General features: G+C 37.8%; 3 protein-coding genes across 7 annotated transcripts; 1 reads left to right on the top strand and 2 right to left on the bottom strand.

The window, feature by feature from the left end:
* Positions 1-579: 579 nt before the first annotated feature.
* LOC128674116 (uncharacterized) lies at positions 580-8,656 on the bottom strand. 2 transcript variants are annotated; one of them, XM_053752458.1, is made up of 8 exons: positions 8,381-8,656; positions 7,818-7,919; positions 6,868-6,963; positions 6,071-6,253; positions 2,975-5,987; positions 2,541-2,714; positions 2,228-2,377; positions 580-2,087 (listed from the first exon to the last, which is right to left on the bottom strand). In XM_053752458.1, exons 1-8 carry the CDS (start codon positions 8,453-8,455, stop codon positions 1,900-1,902), a joined length of 3,981 nt encoding a protein of 1,326 aa, XP_053608433.1. In that variant the 5' UTR covers positions 8,456-8,656; the 3' UTR covers positions 580-1,899. The 2 variants fall into 2 exon arrangements, with proteins under 2 accessions (XP_053608433.1, XP_053608434.1); XM_053752459.2 differs by having other exon boundaries at positions 2,541-2,693.
* A 1,387-nt stretch (positions 8,657-10,043) lies between these two features.
* On the top strand, positions 10,044-12,599 carry LOC128674227 (serine/arginine repetitive matrix protein 1-like). The gene is made up of 4 exons (XM_053752683.2): positions 10,044-11,442; positions 11,522-11,576; positions 11,661-11,699; positions 11,833-12,599. The coding sequence occupies exons 1-4, from the start codon at positions 10,192-10,194 to the stop codon at positions 12,453-12,455; spliced, it is 1,968 nt and encodes a 655-aa protein (XP_053608658.1). The 5' UTR covers positions 10,044-10,191; the 3' UTR covers positions 12,456-12,599.
* A 562-nt stretch (positions 12,600-13,161) lies between these two features.
* Positions 13,162-16,491, bottom strand: Aven (Apoptosis and caspase activation inhibitor). Of its 4 annotated transcripts, XR_008405151.2 has the most exons (7): positions 16,322-16,491; positions 16,013-16,131; positions 15,640-15,845; positions 14,488-15,127; positions 14,161-14,288; positions 13,676-13,817; positions 13,162-13,556 (listed from the first exon to the last, which is right to left on the bottom strand). XR_008405151.2 is itself a non-coding variant. In XM_053752686.2 (6 exons), the coding sequence occupies exons 1-5, from the start codon at positions 16,342-16,344 to the stop codon at positions 14,182-14,184; spliced, it is 1,095 nt and encodes a 364-aa protein (XP_053608661.1). In that variant the 5' UTR covers positions 16,345-16,482; the 3' UTR covers positions 13,162-13,556; positions 14,161-14,181. The 4 variants fall into 4 exon arrangements, 3 of the variants coding, with proteins under 3 accessions (XP_053608661.1, XP_053608660.1, XP_053608662.1); XM_053752686.2 differs by lacking the exon at positions 13,676-13,817 and having other exon boundaries at positions 16,322-16,482; XM_053752685.2 differs by lacking the exons at positions 13,162-13,556; positions 13,676-13,817 and having other exon boundaries at positions 13,918-14,288; positions 16,322-16,482.
* Between the last annotated feature and the right edge of the window lie 1,251 nt (positions 16,492-17,742).

Raw genomic sequence — 17,742 nt, 5'->3', positions numbered from 1 at the left:
CAATGAAAAGCATTTAAAAAAGCAATATTAAAATGTATTGCTTTGATAGCAAGTAGCGGAGAAGGACATAGCTGACCTTTCAACCCGGAAAAATAACTGTTCCCGTGGGAAATTTATGCGGGCCAAAAGCTAGTAACAAATATTTTTAAATTCCTATGATTTTCTATTTGCTATGATTTATTTCGTAAATTATAGTAAAAAAAGTATGTTTCTAAGCTTTCTTCTTGTAAACACGCAACGGATTTTAATGCAGATTTCACTGATATTTAGACAAACTATTCCCGAAGGTTGATAGACCTCGTGCGAAGCCGCGCCGGGTAGAACTTTCGCGTATTGTTTAATACGGGTATTTAACGCGCACGTACCTTTTTTTTTACTTTGGACGTTTTGGGTCGTGTTACAACGACCTGTGATCACCAAGCGACTGGCTCAGCGATGGTTTAATCCGAGCAAAGCCGGGGCGGGCCGCTAGTCCTTTATAAAGTGCTATTGCTTGTGAAACAATCCGATTATTTTTCTGTGACACGAAATGTGTTTGGTGACAGTGATATAGCTAGTCATGTTCAAATTAAAATGCAGTTTGAAAATCAGAGTGGTATATTTACAAAATTATCAACAATGGAACTATCGCGCCATATTCAATGGAGTATTTATATCTTGCTCGTTCGTAAATAACTTAACACCGAACAGCGATGTCAGGAAACTTCACTTTGCATTGTTTTGACACCGCATGTATATAAAACAACCACAGAATCTACAGACATCACCGCATGTTTCGACAGAGCAGGTTCAAATCAAATATAGAGCTAAAATGTAAAAAACAATCAAAATCACTAAAACGAACATTAAAATAGTATACTGAATTAAAATTACATAAAATAATTGCCAATTACTAGTTATAAAAATAATTATTTCACACAATATATATGATCAATTAACATCAATATGTATGCAATTCAGTGTGTAATAACAACAGTCTTTTTGTACATTTAAATACAATAAATATATGTTACAGATATCGAAATATTCGCAAATCGTATGGAATAAAACAATGTATATGTTTGTTGTGTATATATTTACCCCAGCCAAATGAATATTAAGTATAGTAAATGCAATGGTATCATTATCACTGACGTGTAAACAATAAGGCACTACTACATTGGAAAAATATTCCTATTTGATAGTAATTTGGTTTATCGGAATTTGTACCTGCTATCCTACTTAATTCAGGATCTAATCGGAGCCTAGGGCCTACGTTAAAATAACTAAACAATTTAAAATTACGACTGCTTTATATGTTTTATAATAAGATGCATTAACTCTTTATTTCCTCTAATAGCATGCATTCAAAACCTTAATTATTTATCAACCAATCCTAGCTCTCGTACTAAGTACTTGTTAGAAATTTGATTAGACCAACATTTTTATCAACTATGAGGTAGACGGAACTTTACATGAGGTACGCGGTTCATGTTTCATTATGCGGTTGTTTTTTATTGTTTTGTGGAAAGAAGGCGCAAAGCAAAAAGTTTTATTAATATATGATGATACATTAATAATAATAAAAAATAGATTTCTGTGGATTTCTGGACACATATAACACGCCAAGCGTAGCACATGGCTTCGATTACGACACGCTAGGTGCGTCCTACAATGGCATATTAATAAATAAGGCTTTTAAAATAAGAAATAGCTATTTCATGAACGACACTAAGAGCCTGTTTCACCAGTTTCTAATAAAATATATTGTAATTTGACATACAAAACTAACTCGATTGGCCAGCCGGCCCTATTCCATACTTGTGAAACACAACTTCCAGCGCTATCTATTTGATATTTTACTATTAGATACTTTATCAGCGAGCGGTGAAACGGTTTCCGTTCCGGCCACAAGACGCGTCACGCCAGCCTCGCGCCCTCCACGTCCAGCTCCTGCCGCAGCACGCCGCCCAGCACCAGCTCCGAGCTGACGACGCGCGCGCCGCGCCGCTGCAGCGCCGGCCACAGCGCGCGGTCGCCGGAACACGACACACACAGCCAGCGACTCCCGCCCTCCGCCCACGTCCCGCCCGAGCACTCCACTATCACTGCGCCCGCCAGGAGTCGCAGTGACAAAATATATTCAATTATTTCAAAAACACATTTCAATTTCTTACATATGATACGTTCGATCCTAATAAAAAGGTAAAGATTATGACAGTGAAAAAAGCTGATTTGATTGACTCACACATCATCTCCGCAGTGGCCGGCTTGACCTGCGGCGTGGAGGACACGTTGTACCCTCTGAGGAAGCCCCGCCGGCCGGTGAGCGTGCGCTGGAGACTGAACTTGAACCTCTGCTCCGCTTGCTCGTCCTTCAGCAGGTACAGCCAGGGGTCTGCTTGGGGGAAACGTAACGATAAATAAAAGCACAGTCAAACTAGTAAATAAGTGTCTTATTACTAGGATATAATTATTAGATATTAAGAGATAAGTTCAGATTCTTTTTCTTTGTCGATTGAAAGTGGCTCAGTGACTACATTTGCAGCTTTGTGACTCACCCACAATGTGGTTGTTGTCGTGGCAGGCCTGCAGCCACGCGGAGCCCACGATGGGGCGGCCGAGCCCGAGTGCGCACAGCAGCTTGAAGGTGCGCTTGATGTGCGCCGTCACCACCACCGTGCACTGCGTCACGTCGCTCACGATCTCCGCGCCTGACATGACGAGTATGACAACTACTGACGTTTATTGTAATCAAAAATGTAAAGTAAATTATATTTATCAATTAAAGAGTGCAAAGCAAGTTATACTTTCTGCTCTTTTAAAAATGCACCCGTGTCGGGTTCCGGAAATAGTAAGTAAGAAATAACTTTTTCATTTTGTTTTTTTTTTTGTTAGCGTGTTGATGTGTCCCGCTGCAGGGCAAAGACCTGCCACTTCCTTTTAATTTAGATTAATAGTATAAGAAAAATCTGGTATAGAATCAAACACTTACCTAAACTCTCGAGTTTATTCTTGACCTCGTCGAAAGGGAATGCGGTGAATAACACTTTCTGTTTGGGCAGCAGCGACGCAGGCGTCGACCTCGCGCTGGCGCGGGTGCGCTTGGGGCTGGAGCCCCGCAGCGCCGCGACCGCGGGCCGCTTGCGGCGCCGCGGGGACTCCGCCCCCGACTCCGAGGACACGCTGTACACTGCGCTCTTCTCCTGTATCTCCTTCACCTGCTTCCTCGCAGGCCTGCCTATCTTCACTTTGATCAACGAATCGTTCTCCTTCTTCTCCTTGTACGACTTCTGCCGCCTGCTCCGTCTCACTTCTTTCGTATGATCCTCGTGTTTATCCTCCTTCTTACTTCTGTGACGTCTTTTATCTTCATCTTTTTTATCTTTGACTGAAAATTCCGTGTTTTTGGTTGCCTTTTCTTTACATTTACTAGTTTCCTTTGGTTTGTTTCTAGTACTCCTTTTACTTCTTTCGCCCGTTAAATCTATATTTATGACGTTGCTATTTAAAGTTTCAATTTTACTCAATTTGGGAACTGATGAATCTTGTTTCACATCATCAGATTTCCGCTTGCCTTTTGTAGTGGGTTCATTTTTCAGTTCAGGAGTCTTTCGTATATCCTTTGTTGTGGATTCTTTGAATTTGTCAGATTTTTGTCTGTCTTTTGAATTAAGTTCAGTTTTATTTAAACTTTTACTAGGCGCGTAGGAGTCAGTATTTGATTTATGACTCGCATTACTAACTTCTGTATTACTTTTATTCTTTTCGTTTTTAGTTTTAAGCCGGGTTATATTTTCGATAATTATTTCATTGCTAATATCTCCTTCTTGTTCTGTCAAATACTTGGGTTTTAAAAAGTTATCATTTCTTTTTGTGTCATTTTCTTGGATTTTCGCGGCAGGTTTACGAACTCGTGTCGAAACTCTAGAAGGCAAAGCGCCGACATCAAGTTTCTTAGTAAGATCTAATTTTGCATCAATCTTAGGTTTTCTCTTTTTACGAAATAAAATAGGAGTAAATTGATCTTCAGTACTTTCATTTTCAGTTTCTGACTCACTCGAAGTTTCTGTTACTTTACTGTGATAGTGAAGTGACACACTTGTTTTTATCTCTTGACTGTTCGGTAAATCCATTTCAAACAACTTCATTGGATGGACCTTTTTAGGCGTTGCTTCACTATCGGATGGATCACTAGGTTGTTTCTTTAAAGGTTGTACTCCAATAACATATTGTATTTGTTCTTTGGATAGACTTGTTACAAACTGATTAAGTTTTTCTTCTATGTTACTATCAGATGATTTAGGTGATATTTCATAATCAAGACCAGGTAATTTAATATCACCAGCTTCATAATCCTCAACTGAACTTGGTATAACATCATCGTCTTTGGGTCTTACTGGTAGAATTTCAGGAGAAAGTTGTGCTTGAGTACACAAGTCATCTAATATGTCTTGAGTAGCTTCATAATAATTGTCATCATTTTCAATAACCTTAGTTACCTTTTTAGAATTGCCTTCAACAGGACTAACTTCTTTCCATTGATTTGATATCGACGTATCCTTTCGCTTCAATTTACGCGGTGATTTTAACGGAACTTTAAATGGACTTACAAATTCATTTGAAATCACTTTCAACCCTTTTACTTTATCACAAATATTTTCATGTAATATTTGTGTAGGGAGGTCTTCTAAATTATGTTTTTCAAGTAACTCTTTTTCATCACAAATAACTTGAGTTGGCATTTCTTCAAAATTAAGATCATTAGCTGCCGCAGTACTTAATGTTTTTTCTTCTTGAATCACTTGTGTTAGCATATCTTCAAATGGAACTTTAGGACTTCTAGTTGTTATTTTTGTTTTCGTATTATTATTGTTGTTGTTTTTGGACGGTTCTTCATGAACTATCACTTGTGTTAAGATATCTTCAAAATTTTCTTTTGATTTTTGTAAATTATCTGGTTTCTTAAAATCATCACTAAAACTGTCTTCACAATCAGTGATATCATCGTCATCCGGTTTTGTCAGTAATTGTTGAACAGGCGTTATTTCAAAATCTTCACAATCCGTAGAACTGCTCGATTTTATTCTGATTGTTCTTTTGGCTGCCTTGTTTAAAGTAATCTCAAAATCAGAGTCGTCTTCAACGCCTTTATTATTTTCCTTTATCTTTTGTGGTGATTCAGGTAATAATGATTGTGATTCAAATTCATCTTGAAAACAGTCTTTATCAATGTCTTCAAATAATATTTCTTCTTCTGATGTATGTAGTCTGGATTTGGAATTATCTTTGCTTGTATTACTATTTTTAATAGCTTTGCTTAATGATTCAGATGTCATAGAAACATTCGGTACAAATGCCTGGGTCTCAGCATTAAACAAATTATTATCGTTTTCTTTATTTCCTACAAATAAATCAAACTGCATTTCATGTTGGTTTGGTACTTTGCAAACAATTGGCAGATTATCAGGTGCTGGCATTTGTGTATCAGCATTGTATATTGAAGGCGAAGCATTACATTTGTTTGGTATTTGAGTGTCCGCTGTATGAATTTTCGAGCTACAACCATCAGGTAGTTGAGTGTGTGCTGTGTAAATTGAATCTACACTAATATTTAGTTTATGCGCAATTGGCGTTTGTGCATTGTATATGGCTTCAGCATTCGCAATTTGGTAACATTGATTTGGCATTTGTGTGTTTGCAGTGTATATTGAATCTACACTAATATTTTGTATATTTTCCATGGGCGCCTGCGTCTCCATTTCATGTAAATTCATTTCATTTGATTTATTAAGTAATATTGCTGAATCGTTCATACTTTTAGTAGAGTCAAACAACGTCGAGCCAATAGAAGTAGATCTCTTGGAGTTCCAGTAAACATTATCAATTTTTTTGGAACCAATTGGTTGAATGGATATTGTTTTTGCAGAGGGCTTGAAAAAGTGACTAGTTTCATCTTTAAATTGCTTTTGCAATTGCGGTTGAGAAGGTGCAATAAATGAGTCATCCTGAAATGAAGTACCAATATTCACTACTTAAGAATTTTTCAACAAGCATTTTTTTATTAACGCGTAAAAATGAAATGTCTTACCCTGTCGCTGACATCAGGCGACTCCGGTACCGTAGTGGGTGCGGAGAGCGACTGGTCCAGCAGCGCCTGCGTGGCCGCGAGCGCCGCGTGCTGCCGCAGCAGCCGGAACACGCCGAACGTCTTCCCGAACTGCACCAGGTCCCCGTCGCTGAGCGCGTGCGGGATGTACGGCTGGAGAGTCTTCTACAAATTTTCAACATTTTATGATTGACTGAATGTTATGGCTGTTTTGTTTGATATTATACAGTTTGACAACCTCCGCGGCATTTCACCACCCCCATTCCCAGCGCAGGAAAATATTTGTAATGTTTGTTGTGGTTCTGTTTGTAATGCGCCCGTTTCTGTCTATGTGTCCACTGAACCAGGGACACAAACCTAGTGCTTATGATATGGATGGTTGAATATTGTCCATTTATTTATTTAATAACTAGCTGATGCCTGCGACTTCGTTCGCGTGGCTGAACAATTTTTGGCAAGGAGTCAAAATTATTAGAGAAATTTAACTGTACAGACAAAGCATAACAATACCTATAAAGAAGACTCTCATCAGACTGAAAAAAAATTGTTAAGGCGTCATTTCTATATTTCCTATAGTTTGCTGGACCATTATTGTTCTTCATCAGGTGTTCCAGTTTTCAAAATCATTTATATGTTAACAAAAAAAATTTCATCCCAATCCGTCCAGTAGTTCCGGACATTAACGCGTACGGGGTTTGCTATTGTTAACACTAAATTATACTTTCCTATGTGTAGGATCATAGAATAGAATCTATCATTAAAGGAACATTAACACGTACACCCGACAGCTTGGTCTTGTTTGCAGAGTCCAGGTCCATCAGCATGAACTCCTTCTGGTTCAGGACGTTGATCACCGCATGCTGTCTTGATATTGACTGAAAGCATAGAAATGACATTAGACCACATAACAAAAAAATTTATCAAAACATATTAATAATTCATCAAGGTCATTTTGCCTTCATCTTCACACCTGTTCCCGGTGTCATTTGGGCTGTGACTCCGTGAAGCCCAATGCCAGTATATATTAGATTTTGAAGATTCAACTAGGATTTTACAACCGGCCACCTGCCTGACACCAAAATCTAGCCCTCCTTGGGAATGCTATTATATATATACAGCTGCCAGGGCTGTCTCTTAGTCACTTTGTATGACATTCACAGGAGGATATGACGTAGTCCTATTAAGGTGGAACTAACTACACAACATAAAACTAATCAAGGTCCATTCCCACCCACAAAGTGCTCAGTGCAACTAAAGAATTTTTCTTCTTCAATATCTAACACTTTTCTTATTCTTTCAATATCTAACACAAAGAACCATTATGGATGGAGTAAAACAATATTATTATTATGATGTTATAATTTTTTAATAAATAAATATTATTTTTATTATAAACTCCATTCATAATGTTGTGGACACCACACCCATTTGTAGTCTGGAACTTCTGAGTTCGAGTCCTTGGCTGCTTTATTGTACAAAAGTGGACTTAACTCTATTTGGTATTCTCTACCAGTCAACATAGACCAGACAGAGATAGCATTGTGTTGCGATAAAGTGCATCTAAACACATATAAATAGGATACTTACTTTATTTTTATTAAACTTAACCTTAACCTTACTTTATTTTGTTGATACCAAATAGCCATATATTTTTCTCATGTGTTTTACTTTGTCAATTTAAAAATAATTTCCTTGTTGTACTGATGAATGATGTGAATAACATTCTTACTTCCAACTGCAATACAATGCTGCAGGTCTGTGGATCACGGCCCACCTTGTTGGGGCCTATCTTCACCGGGTACTTTGTTCCACAAATCCCCAAGAATCCAATCTGGAATAAAAAAGTTTACTGGCAAACTATTGAAGGAGTTGTACAAGTGAAATAATCTGTAGTAAATATGAATATAAATAATTTATTTGCACAAAACAGGGTTCAGGAGATTTTCATTACAGAAAGATAAGAAGATATGAGATGATTCAGGCTGGTTGTAAAATCACAGCCCTGGACATCACAGCCACTAATGGAAGCGAAAACACGCTCAGACAGTAAGAGATATTCCTATTATTTTATATTTTTGTTCCTAAGAGCATTGGACTAGATTGGAACCATGTTTTGAATCCTACTAATACTATTAATGCGAAATGTATTTGTTACTCTTTCACGAAAAATTTACTGGACTGTTTTGATACTTTGGTAGATTATAATATAACCTGGAATAATAACACATTGGGTACTTTTTATACCGAAATTTCCACGGGAGCGAAGCACCAATATTTATGACTATTTCGCACCTGTTCGGGGCATGTTTTCTCCACTGGGGTATCATATAAATCCTGAGTACATTCGAGCCGCTGAGTACACTCCATTTTACCTTACTTCACTAAACAACATTCCACTTCTATTGAAGGTTCAGAACAAAACACAGTTTAGTAAAATAAGTGTTTGATACCTATCCTAGTCACAGTTTCGCTCTTATCAATATAAAAATGTACTCTGTCTGTGGCTCGTATATTTTTGTTTGATTTTGATCAATTTCCGTTCAATTTACGAGTGAAAGAATGAATGAATCTAGACAATGGAAGCATCTCGGATTGGTTAGAGGGGTCAGAGACTACACTACTACTACCAGACCGCGTCTTATACAATACATAAAGCTTCACAGGGTATTAATGTTCATTGCAACCTGGGCTTGTTAACGTTACCAAATTCACACTAAAAGTATCGTTCATTAACGTTATTTCACTAAAGTTAAAACTGGTAACGCTAAGATGATTGATACTACAATTTAAAAACGTTAAAATAACATTAACGTTAAAAGTATTGTTACTTATTTCGATTTAGTTCTATTGAGTTGCAAGATTCTACCCCTAACAAACATACAAAAGTACATTGGAAGTTTAATAAAAGCGTTTAAAAACATTATAAATTTCCCATAAAATGTACTTACCGTTTTACACAGATTAACTGATTTTGCTTTGTAATAATTCGCTATACTCTGCTTGTGTACGATTCTGGCTCAAGAATAAAGCGAAGAGAGCGAGATCTTCAAAAAGAAAAACATAGCGTAGCGAGCGTCCCATACTTTTATCATTATTACCATTGGTAACGATATTTGAGTTTACTGGTATTTTTTTGAAAAAGTATCGTTACCCAGCATATCGTTACCTTAGCCGCCAACGTTAACTACAATTGACAGCGGTAACGTTACGAAATTTTTAACGGTTTATCAAGCCCTGCTTGCTGCACACTATCGCCGAACTACGACACATGCTGACGCAAAAGTACAAACATTTTATTTACCGCAATGAAAAACCAGTAATGAAATTTAAAAGGTATATAGGATATGTCAATAGTTCGTGAGTCATCTAAATCAGTTAAGTCGTTTTTGAAATATTCACAATATTGTAAAAAACATATTGCGAGGCCTATGTTCGCGGCGAACAACTAGTTATAAAGATCACATTTCTACAATGTCCGCGTGCCAATACCTGAAGTTCCTGAAATTGGACACGAAATTTGTAGCCATCTCTTTCTGGCAAACTGTTATTGTCATATACAAGAAAACGTGTCTACAAATTTTAGACCCAAGTTTAGGAACGGCTTTGCTTATTCGTAAGGCATTCTAGTTTAGTAATAGTATGTCACTGTAGTCACCGTAAAAAGAATAAATTCTTTGCGATGACTACAATAGTGAGTGACATTCTACTCTAACTACGTCAGATTGCTGAATGAATGAATGAATGAATGATATGCTATTGCGCTATTTTATAATCTAGGTACCTATATACCTATTCTCTCTTAAGTTTTACTTACCTACATTGTGCTAAAAATATTTACTCGAAAAATACTTTGGTAGATAATTTTCACCTAAGTTTTTCACGGTACTTGAACTCAAGATTTTCTGAGTAATTACTTTTAAAAAAACCTAACGTCTTAGAAATTAAAATCCCTTTGTTTTGTGATTCAATAAAATATAACCTCAACGTGCCCAGTTGAGAATGTTTGGATTTGTGTAATATCTACATAAGTACCTACCTGCGATTATTATTTATTTGTTCGAATTTTATTCTTATTGCTCGCTTGCTCGTGTGAAGGTTTAGTTATGATGGACGAGAGTCAAAGTCCTCACGATCCGGTCGAAACGGAGGATGTGCCAAGTGATTTCTTTGATGATTTTAATAAAGAAGAATTCATTGAAGGTCTTAGTGTTATAGATAGTTGGGATGAAGGCGAGAAAAAAAGAAGTTCTCGTTATGATGAGTCTACACTAGACAGTGTAAAGGATATTCGGGAGTTGATCCGAGATGACGACTACTCCAGAAAGCGAAAAGGAACTCCAGACAGAAGAAGTGATAACAAGCAGAAATTTGATGATTATTACAAAACACTCAAGAAAAAAGTAAAAGAACTATCAACAGAGTTTGATCTTGACGATGTGATCAAGCCTGGTAGTCGGCGAGATCCTAATAAAACAAATGAAGCAATTAGAAGAGACAAAGAGGTAAAGGTCAGAGAATACTTGGGAAAGTGTCTTGAAGGAAATGAAGAGCTGGTCCCACCAGGCACGGAGCTTGACCATCTAGATGGAAAGAATTTAGAGATAAAGAGAGACATGTTAAAGCAATCACATGATCCAAGAGATAAAGCTGGAATTCGCTCAAGACGTCTCAGTCCACCAATGAGTCTGAAACATATGCTATTTCGTTGCAGTCCTCATCGCAGTACAAAAAGAAGTCCTCGTAATCATCGGCAGAGTCCTCGCCGGAGCCCACGCCGAAGTCCTCGACGGAGCCCCCGCCGAAGTCCTCGCCGCAGCCCCCGACGCAGCCCACGTCACAGCATTAGAACTGACAGATTAATTTCTATGAGGCATAGAAGACAATATAGCCCACATCGAAGCCCGAGTAGACGCAGCCCCCTTCGATACCGTCGCTCTCGATCTCCAATGCAATCTAAGGAGCCCCGTTATCGAATGCGCTCGAGATCTCGCTCAAGAGATGCATTCCTGTATCCCGAGCCCTCTTACCAATCACCTGAGAAAATGTCCTTTGCAAGCCAATTGCGAAGTATGTATGGTACAGATCCCATGTACCAACAGCCAAATTACTATGGAGGCTATGCCCCCAGTTATGAGTATGGGATGCCACCGGTAGAGACGCCGCCGCAGCCCGTGCCTGCCCCAGTGCCCCTCACGTCCATCCCCGTGACTCCCCCCGCTGTGCCCCCCGCCCCCGCCCCCGCCCCCGCCACCGCCCCAGCCCCGGTAATGGTGCCGCCCCCTGCTCAGACCGCTCCCGCCCCCATTTCCTCAGCCCCACTAATTCAAACCACACCATATGATGCATTGGCACAAGTAAATACCTACTTTATTCAATTTATGTATTTAATGTATTTTTTTAAATTACAGTTTACTATATATCTGAATGTTTCAGCTTGTGGCTGATGGGAAGCTTTCTAAGGAAGACTACTTAAAGCTAGCTCCGAAAGGTTAAATATTGAACTTATATAATTATATAAGTTACAGTTAAGATTCCAAATTATGTACTTAAATTTTAATTCAAATGCTTTCAGGTGGAACAAAACCAATGGATAACAACGCTAGAGTTATAGGTGGGTACATGTTTTTGTAAGTTCAAGTTATAGTAAATTTAAAGATTGAAAATCTTAATTTAATAACGTTCATAACTTTGACTTTTTTAGTTTATGTTGGTAGTGGTTAATGGATTGGTGTATTTTTTTGCAGTGTTGACTCGCTGCAATCAGGCTTATAGCCGTTTGTCAAGCAAACAAGTGTTACCAAGTCGTCTGGTAATGCTCAATGAGTTGATGAACCTCCCCGAGCAAAAGTGCTTAGCTCCCAAGTATTGTTCCCCGCTAAAGAGGCAGGCGGCCGTCGAGTTTCACTACACGAATTCGACCGCGGCGCCCAACAAGCAGGTTATCGACTCCGTGATCGCGGCCATCGGACTCGACAAGATCATCTCCAAGCCGAAGAAGACCGCGCGGACAAACGTGAAGGATGTCGCGGTTCAAACGACGAAGATGTGCTGCGACGCGTGCGAGATCCGGGAGTCGACGAAGTTCGACTCGGCCGGCACCGCCACGGAGCCGGACTACTTCTCGGTGTCGACGCACACGCAGGTGCTGGAGCAGGACCTCATGAGCTCCAAGGTGGTGTTCAACCCCACGGGCGGCGCCGCCGACTCAGCGCCCATCTCCATCGCGCACCTGACGCCGGCGCAGCTCGTGTCGCAGCTGGCGGCGCGCGCCAAGACGCTGCAGCAGTCCCAGTTCAGCCGCCGCAACCCGCCCTACGACACCCGCACCCCGCAGCAGTACCACAACTACAACAATTACCGCTATTAGGGTACACTTGTTGATTTGTTATGCTGCATTTGCACCTGGCTTTTAGTATAAATCAGCCTTTGGAGGTATTTTTGTTTTGTTAGTTTTAAAACGCCACGTGCGTTTTGATGCTACAAGTATGTAATGTATGTAAATAGCATGATCGGAATATGATAGGTAAGTATAATTATGAATAGTGAGACTTAAATGAAGTATATTTCCATTGAAATAATTATGGTGTATGACATTTTTAATAATATCTATTCCCGTGTCTGAAATGGGTTCAACTATTCTTTCAAAATAATTTGTTTCTGATTAAAATAGGTATTGTGATGTGGCGTCATTATCTCTATTACATTGGTTTGCCTTAAAGCAAACAACAATTTAAAAATCATCGTTGAGTAACTATCCTACTTTTATAAATCAAATTTAAGTTATTTTAACTAAAAATGTATTTATTCTTTGAATGTTATTTAAGTTGTATGCAAGTGTTCACTTCATCTGACTAAAAGTAAGGCAAAAAGTAGTCAGATTGATTATTAAGGATTAAGACTATTTTTCATAATCATTACTTATGATTAGTGTGTGCGACTACCTGCCACTAGATGGCGGTAAGTAGTCGTAAAAGTCATGTCAGATGCCTTTAGGCGACTTGAATAAAATCTGACATCAGTGTTAGCAATAACACTCGATAGGATGATGATGATTAAGGATTACAAAAAAAATTAATGTAATCGGACTATATTAGTAATTGATTATTATTTTACAATGATTACATAACTATTTTACTATAAATTTAAAGGGCCGTTTGTGAAAAATATGAATCATGTTGTTACAAAAGTTCGCCCAACTCTTCTTCTATATCTCAAGAACATTGGCTCTCTCATTTCCAAGTCTTCAAAAAATATACATTACACACTGTATTTTACATTCCATATGATGTGGTCATTCAGGGAGCTCTTATTGAAGACCTCAATGTAACATGCATCTGCAGCACCGCGACGCGGTAAATGAAAAAAATCCCAACATCCAAGATAAGATCGACGAAGCTGTTGCAGGTTGAAGATAGTCCTCGTGAGTGGAGCATGTTCCCGAGCCATGGAGCCTTACGATATTTCAAATCTGAAATTCCGCATGCGTTATGTAGCATTTAATTTACGTTACTGTCATCGCCCTTGACAGTAGCTTTTCATTTGTTGGTAATATCTTACTGGATACCCCGTTACGTGTAAAATCTTTACCTGGCTTGGTTGAGTCCATGTGTTAAGTGTTGTGCAAGCAGTAAGGCGTCGAATGAGATTAAGCAGTAAGGATCGACATATCGAGAATACAGGAAGAATTTGCGGAGTGGAAGCAACTTGTTGCAGAGTGAAGGCGCTGACGCTGTAAATGTCAAGATACTGTGTGTGCCGAATGAAGACATACATCATACATTCGCGTGCGATGTCTCTATATTTATTGTATGAAATAAAATTATCAAAACTCGTTCTAAAATTGTTGTTTATATTTGAAATATTAGCTTTAGTTCTGCGATGTTTCTGATGTTTCACAAGTTACCATGTGCAGCTTAAATAATATTACTTTGGTGCAAGGTATTGGAAAAGAAAAGCTCCTTTATGTCATCATATAAACAACTTGTACCAACATATATTCCAAATTTTATATAAATTACACAATAACTTTCGTGAATAAATTTTTTTCGTGTAAAATAGTTTTTATTTCTTACATGAGCACATGCAAGTTAACATCAACCATCTAAGAAATCGTCAAGCCATTTCTCAAGGTCTTCAGGAGATTCTATAACTGGATTTTTCGATTCCTCTGGTTTCGAAGGCATGGCCTTGTCGCATGTTTCTGCAAATAAAAAGCCAATGACATAGTTTTATTTATGATAAGCAATTTGCGTCCATGTAATATGCCATTTATTGAGGATCTTGATTGAGTATACTTTAGCACTTTCACAACGAAAACTTTAAATAAGTCTCGAGTGAAAGTTTAAAAATACAGTTATATGTAAGTGTGTCTTCTAAGTAGAATAATAATTTATACACACCTTTTACTATTAACTTATCATTTCTAATGATATTGTTTTGAGCTTTAGGAGCTGGTGTTTCGTCTTGAACCAGTGAGTTGCTATGTTCTAGGATTAGATCTTCAATTTCATTCATTACATCTACCACTTTTTGGCTTTGACAAACTGCTTGCATGTCATTGTTAATATCAGTATCAATAACATTTTTGTTGTTTTCTAATTTGAAATCTATTTCATCATTGTCTTTTACAGAGAGGGCAGCAGGAGTTTCATCTGCTGTATCATCATTATTTTTCTCTGCAGAATCTAAATTTTTGCAGACAATGTCACCTGGTTGAGTTTTGCTGAATGAATCTTTTAAACTATTTGATATTTTGTCTCTTGCTTCCAATTCAGGAGTTGTATAAGATTTATCATTATAATATTTTTGTTTATATTTAACAGCTCTGCTGTCCATAGTTAATATATCAGTTTCACTAAAGATATCTCTGTCTATGTCATTTCTTTCATAGAAAGGTATTGTACATAATGCAGTGGCAAGATCATTCATATTTATTTCAAAGTACTTATCATATATGGATGGTCCTGTGCCAATGTCCCAAGATTTTTCATGTTTGAATTGGAAGTGCCCACCAACTGACATAGGCATTTGAATTAATTTCTGAAATAAAAATTGTTATTTATAAAATTATTTTTTCTTCATATAGGTAGCCAAGCTGGGGAAGAGGCAGAACAACTAACAACTTAATTTTTCAGAATGTATAATGTTTAAAAAAAGAAATGATTATAAGATTTGAATGTGTATGCATCTTTATGAATTTTAGCTGTCAACTCCGGGAACTCAAGGAAAAAATGCATAAGGGATTCAAACAAAGTTTTGTAAGTATGTAAGTACACTATTTACACTGTGTCCAGCAATGGATTCTATTATACATACAATTTATTCTCATACTGATAGTTTTAGAGATCAATGCATACAAACACACTCTACATTTATAACATTATGATGAAGTCACTACATTTTTTTCATTAGTGAAATGATTGTTAGCTTTTTGACATAACATGTGTTCATATACCTACAACTACAATTCATTTATGCTCATATGTTTCAAAACAACATAAACATTTCATTATTGAATCAGTTACTAGAAAATTTTATACAAAGCTTCAAACCTCATAATCGGCACCCATGTTCTCCTGCTCCTGAATGTCATCATAGCTCTCCACTGGGATTTCATATTTGCTCCAGTTGCTTTGAATTTCTTTCTTCTTATATTTAGAGTTAGCTTCCTCTGTTATTTTTAGTATTTCATCAGTTTCTCTCTTAAGGTTCTTGTAGAGCTCTGGTCTGGGATCTTCATATAAAGGTTCTTGTGCTACTAGAATTTTATTCACAAATCAAATCATTCCGAAATTAGACCTTCATAGGCGCATATCCTATATAATATTTGCCAAAGCATGAATACCTGCTTATATATTACAATAAGTAATCTCTTTTTCACAAAAAGGAATTTAACACCTTATTTACCATAACATAATTAATTACCTTTTGGTGCTTCAGTTTTATTTTCGATAGAGGAAGGGTCTGGTATTTTAGTCGGTCCAGATTTCTGCCTGCCCTGACGCGACTTTCTTTGCTCCTTTGCATTACTTTTTCCCTTTTGTCTGAAAAAAGATAAACCTTTTTATCTTTAACCTTGTTTTCAAGTAACTTAATTCTTTGATTCGCCTAGACGCCTGATAAACAGCCTAAGACAGGAAGAGCCTTTTTGAAATTTAAAACCAGGACAAATACTAGGTATCTTATATATTTTATTGGGCATGAAACTACACTAATATATGGTAATGTACATACTGATTTTTCTTGTCTTCTGGCATAATTGAGATGTACTTAAATTTGATTTAAAAAAATCACTTCTATGCAATAAAATAAACCACGGCGAATCAAAATTTTCTGACTTTTTGATTTGTTTTCCTTCCATTCCACGACGTACCTACCTTACCTTACTATTTTCCATAAATGTCATTGTCAGCATGGCTCAGCTCCGCTCCCTTTATTGACATTTGTTTTTTTTTTGTATATACACAGAAATGAAATCAAATCATAATGGAAACTCTGTCTTCTAGTGCTGAAATATTGGGAAATATCGTTTTCTATAAGATAAAAAACTTCAAAAAGCATGGATTGCGCCTCACGCTGTAAAATTTTCGAGCCAGTAAACGGTAAAAAAGAAGCTCTGAATACTTCACATGTGAAAACTTATATGGACTTCATACAAGTAAGATCTTCAGTCAAAATCAAGTTTAAATCAGTTTATGACCACAGTTGACCAAATAATGCAGAACATAACCTAAAATAGTGATAATATTTTCAGGATAATCCACTAAATCTTTCCTTTTTCCTTTAAACTTGCATCACGATTGCGTAGAAGGTATTTTTGGTCGTAAATATGCAACAATATTGAAAATTGGCGCTTTTTGCCTCCATTGGAAATGTTTGTGTACCTTAGTTGTACCAGTAGCGCCATCTGCGCTGAGCTTTGCGTAATATGCCCTATTATTAGGTACGTTGTACGAAGTACTTACTAGTCCATGCTTGGAACAGACAGACATCGTTCTCCTTTGCATTGTTTTATTTCTGTGGTTCTCCTCCATCATCAGGCACCCTAGAGCGTCATTTATACAAACTGACGCTCTACAAGACCTGCATTCGCCTCGTCCTATGCCAAGTCCAGTTTGGTTTGCGCACACGCTCGCTACACCCTCCCATTTGCACAAGTTGCAAGCCATCCAAAGTAGGTGCATTCGCCGCGCAATCGCGGCTCCTTGGTTCGCACGGAATGTCGACTTATATAGAGACCAAGGCTTCCCTTCTAGTCCATTACTTCAAAGAGTGAACCTAAATCCCACCTAAATCCCCTACTTAGGCCCGAATACGACTATCGGATAAAAACAGCTAATTTCCGTGCGAGGTACCCACAGATCATTAAATGATCTGTGGAGGTACCTAATATAATGGGACATCTTCAGCGTACTCTCTGTATCGCCAGGCAGCGGCACTAAAACGAGGCAACTTGAGCAATATACCGCTCTGGCCATATTTGCGGGAACGACCATAGCCCAAGTTCGTTCCCACCTGGGAGCCTGGGAGATTTTAGTCGTCGAATTCTCGGACATTCCCTGTTTTATTTTGCGTTGATACAAAGCTTACAAACTAATGTATTCGACCACCTGAGTCTTTCCCGAATGTATGTCCCGATAAAATTCTTATTTCGG

Source organism: Plodia interpunctella, chromosome 12 (assembly GCF_027563975.2).
Source record: "Plodia interpunctella isolate USDA-ARS_2022_Savannah chromosome 12, ilPloInte3.2, whole genome shotgun sequence".
NCBI classification, from domain to species: domain Eukaryota; kingdom Metazoa; phylum Arthropoda; class Insecta; order Lepidoptera; family Pyralidae; genus Plodia; species Plodia interpunctella.
This window is presented reverse-complemented; position numbering and strand designations above follow the sequence as displayed.